General features: G+C 32.7%; 1 protein-coding gene across 1 annotated transcript; it reads left to right on the top strand.

The window, feature by feature from the left end:
- The first annotated feature begins 530 nt into the window (after positions 1-530).
- On the top strand, positions 531-3,089 carry LOC134258469 (BTB and MATH domain-containing protein 42-like). The gene is made up of 3 exons (XM_062741032.1): positions 531-720; positions 2,234-2,575; positions 2,675-3,089. Exons 1-2 carry the CDS (start codon positions 540-542, stop codon positions 2,491-2,493), a joined length of 441 nt encoding a protein of 146 aa, XP_062597016.1. The 5' UTR covers positions 531-539; the 3' UTR covers positions 2,494-2,575; positions 2,675-3,089.
- Positions 3,090-4,483: the final 1,394 nt, after the last annotated feature.

The following is a 4,483-nucleotide window of genomic DNA, read 5'->3' on the forward strand; positions in this document are numbered from 1 at the left end:
GTGTATAGAATCCTTTAAAATTCATCTTTTCCTGACACGACTAGTCCTACAAATTCTTATTTGTAATATTTCAAATGTGAAATTATGCTGTTCTTCCTCAACCAAGAAAGCAAATCTCCTTGAAACAATGTTTTGGGCCAAGCTTCAAAAGTATTTTAAGATATACATGTATAATTTTTAAAAATCATTTTCAAAAGAAACAAAAAAATTAAATTACCTCATTTAGCTTTCTTCATATTGCTCTACAGAATTTAAAGTTGTGTAAGATTAAGCCAATTTTCTGGTTGTACAGTAAATTCTATTTTATTGCCATTTTCTTCAAGTTCTCAATGTTTGAAATTCTATTCACCTCAGCATACCTTTTTACAGTTTACTTCAAGATAGAAGACAAACATGGCCACTGCTTGTAAGGTACCTAAACTCTGCCAGGAGAAATCCAATTCTGAACCGAAGGAATCATGTTCTGGGGAAGACGAAACCCAAAAAGATAAACCTAAAACAGCCTTTCCTCCTACTGACGTCTACTGGAGGTAGAAGGAATGGATATACACCTCAATAAACAGGCATTGGCAGATCACTCACCCGTGTTTAAGGCCATGTTTGAATCTGAATTCAGCGAAAAAAACAAAGATAGGATATCTTTACCCGAAAAGAAGACTGGAGATTTTGTGACCTTTTTACACACCTTTCATTACCCTGGCTTCCTAGCTCCTATTACTGGTAAGTTTTATTAAAATTTGTTTGATAGCCATGACTTGACCCTGTTGACAGCATTACCTGTCACTGAGAGCTACACTGCTGGATTACTTCTCTGTTTGTATTTCTGTCTAACTGTTCATATTTCTAAATGTTTGTACATTGACTAAAGGGTAAAACTAGAGGCACTGTGAGCAATGAGCTCACCAAATGAATAAATGATACCCCACCTCCCAAATGGTTATAATGGCAGTCCATGTTTTGGCATTAGCTCTGGGAGACCTGAAATAACTGTCAGATCAAAAATTAAAATAGGAGGTGGAGAACTGTATATTAATGTACAGATGTAATAAAGAATCTGTGAAAGCATCATTAAATTCAGTGGAATAGGAGGAGTTGGGATAAGAGATAGGTACTCCAAAGCGTAACAGACAGATGGACAGACAGACATCCTGATTACTATATATTCGCCTGCTTTTCAAGCGGGGGGGGGGGGGGGATATAATAAGTGAAATAGTCTTATAGTCTTTTATTCTTTTGGGGACTTGACTTCCAGTGAAATTGCCATTTGGTAAAACAAACGAATCAGTAATTTTTTATCTTCCCACTCTGGTAAAGTTCCTTTACTGGTTTTTATTGTAAATTAGCAAATGAAGAGTGAATTACATAGGAATAGATTCATGACATTTGGACCCTTTTGAGAGTTATTTGGAATGAGTCTGCCATTGAAATTGACGGTTTTACTTTAAATAGATTAATAGATATCATAAAAATAATAAAGTAATATGAGCTGCATTTTTTGAGAATTTATTTTTTTTTTGCTGTTAAAATGTGCTATTTTGATAAATCTGTATGTAATTAAATGGTTTACAAGTGTTTTGATTCATGGAAATGAAGAATTGGTGATTTGTTTGACCTTTTTGTTTACTTATTTTTTTTCTCCTTCATTCATAGTCATTAGTTTTGAATTAAACTTAAAACTTTAACTTAGGTAGAAGTTAATTTCAGCTGGCCTAAGCAAAACATTATGAGAAATTTCAATGTTACAATTCAATTCAACTACATGCAATAATTAGGCCAAGCTTTAAAAATTATTTATTTGCAATTGCCGACCTATAATTTACAGACTGAGTCGGTAGGTAGGCATTCTTTTGTTATTTTTTTGAAAAAAGAGAAAAGAATATTTCAAATTGTTTGTTAGATAATAAATAATAAAGCTTTTCATGGGTCTACTAAACATGAATAAGCTCCACTATTGTTATAAACAACTGAAAAAAAAGAAGTCAAAATTAGAAAATGAAACAGTTTCAATATCCTGAAAAAAAAATTGAAAAAAAAAAAAAATTACTAAAGGGTTAAAAAAAAGTTTGGGTCGGGTGTATTTTCAGATGGTTGGTAGGCAACTGCAAACAAACAAATTTTTATTTTAGGTCTTATGTAGTATTTCTGATGATGTAGGGCAACTGACTTAGCCTCAGATAGAATGGACAATATTGGATATTTATTCAGCCTCTACTTCCTTTTGATTTATTAACAGAACAAAATGTACTGAGGATAGCGTGTCTGGCAGATGAATACCAAATCATAGACCTCAAAGAGAAATGTGAATTATTTATCTTAGAAAACTGCAAACGTGCATGTGTGGAGGTAGACTATCGCATTAAAACAGACACGGTTGTGGAGTATGCTTCGTATGCAGAGAAACATAACACGATGACTGGGGGTCTTCCCTTGATTATAAAACTTTGTTCAAAGTATGGGGCAGAAACCTTGAAACAGGCCAAAATTGAGACGTAAGTTACAGCTGATACACAACGAAAAATTCTGGAAGTACGATGCACTTTCCTGGAAAAAGAATTGGCATCTACTTTAGAAAAAGGTAAATAATTCATACATATACAATTTGAATGATTTCTTGATTAAAATGATGTGACATTAACATTAAGATCCTCACTAGAAATTCTTTTGCTTTTATCAGGTGATGGAAATATTTTAAAATCAATGGAACTAGCCTGGACAACTCAAAATGAGGCCAAACTGAAAAAATATGAAGACAGCCTTGTGTCCACTTGCAGACAGATTAACGTAGAAACTGTTGACGGTCTGAATGGGACTATTAGCACAGGCACACTGTTAGATTACATCATTGCTGCAGAATGATTTAAATTGAGAACTCTGTTATTCATAGCTATTGAGCTAGCCTCTAAATGTCCAACTTCGATGTTAAAAAAGGAAAATAAATACATAAAAATTTCAAGTCCAACAAAATCTAAAATAGAATCCAGAAGGCTGCAACGACTGGAAAGTAAATGTTAACTAGAAAAGGAAACTACAAGTTTTGAATAGCTGACATTCCTCACCAATCATGAGTTAGCAAGCAGCAATTTTTGTCAAAGGGTTTACAAAAAAATTTTTTTGTTTACAATAGAAACCTTTCCTGTGAAGCAATGTGAAATGGAGAGTTGTATCTCCAAAGATATTGGAATACAAAAAAGGGAATGTAGTTAAAACTTTCTCTTTTTTTCAAGAAATCACAAAATATGTGAAAGCATGATTTTGATGTATTGATATTTGTTTACATAGTCTGATACTGTAGATTTCATAGGTTGTAGAACATTCTTTTTCAAATAGAAAAAGGAGAAAAAGCTTAATTTTTATGAGTTAAAGAATTTGTAGTGTTGTAGCTTGTAGCAAAATAAGTTGTAAATATCACTCAGGTATCTTTTATATTAAACAATAATATTTTAGTTTTTGTTCAGATAATTTCTTGACCCATTTTATTATGCTCTGTTCACACCGACAGTTTAATTTGAATTAAGTAAATTTGAATTGTGTTCACACGGAGAATTTTATGCAAATTAGTTTAATTCGAATTAATATACTGCGCATTAAATTACTTCTCAATAGCTCCGTGTGAACCTCAAGTGAAGCTAATTCGATTTAAATTTTGACGCATGCGTAAGGCCAGAATTAAGTCACAGAAGTAAACACATGTTGGTGTTTAAATATAGGTATTTGTGCTATATCTGGTTAAAAATCGAGGAAAAAAATGTATACCGGTAGCAACTATGATTGTTCTACACGAGTGTGATAGAGCATTTGCACTCATAGTAGAAGCAGTTGCATCCATAGTCTTATGAACGCAGTTGATGACTACGTGTTCATAGCGGGAGAGAGCAGTGAATATGCAAATATATGCTAATCGAGGCACAGGCGATACTTTCTTACTGACCAATCAGCTAAATGTATATTCGTTACGAGTGAGTACCACAAAAATACTATGGAAACATGCTTGGAATTTACTGCTTTCCGAAAATTTTTATGCATTTGAGTCACAGATTAGACACAGATCTACATATGTACCATTTCCGAGACCACAGTAAAATTTATATACAGTTACAAACAATTGATAGGATATACAAGATACACGTACATTAGTTTAAAGTTTTGTAGCGTGTTTGGTGAGCAATTCGCTAGGTCTACACGTATTCCCAATTATCGGTGAATACAAGTTTAATGTGCATTCCTTGTCCTAAAAGCCGTAAATGCTGAAAATCCATGCGTATTATTAAAGCCGCTTGGTTCGATTCTAATCACTAAAAAAATATATTCGTTTTTCTTCTTGAAAAATAATTGTCCATACATTATTTCATCTTTTGTCAAATTATATCCCCAAAGTCTTTTTCTTTTTAATGATATCAAAATTCAAAAGTTAAAAAAATAATTTTTGTTAGGTCACACAAAAAATAATCCTTTGTTTACATTGCGTGAAATCACCTTCGAAAAA

Source organism: Saccostrea cucullata, unplaced genomic scaffold (assembly GCF_032062105.1).
Source record: "Saccostrea cucullata isolate Sc308-1 unplaced genomic scaffold, CSIRO_AGI_Scuc_v1 ctg1829, whole genome shotgun sequence".
NCBI classification, from domain to species: Eukaryota; Metazoa; Mollusca; class Bivalvia; order Ostreida; family Ostreidae; genus Saccostrea; species Saccostrea cuccullata.

Coding starts and splice junctions, on each gene's coding strand:
- LOC134258469 (XM_062741032.1), top strand. CDS start 540: ATGGATATACACCTCAATAAACAGGCATTGGCAGATCACTCACCCGTG. Junction 721..2,233: donor CTTCCTAGCTCCTATTACTG/GTAAGTTTTATT, acceptor ATTTATTAACAG/AACAAAATGTACTGAGGATA.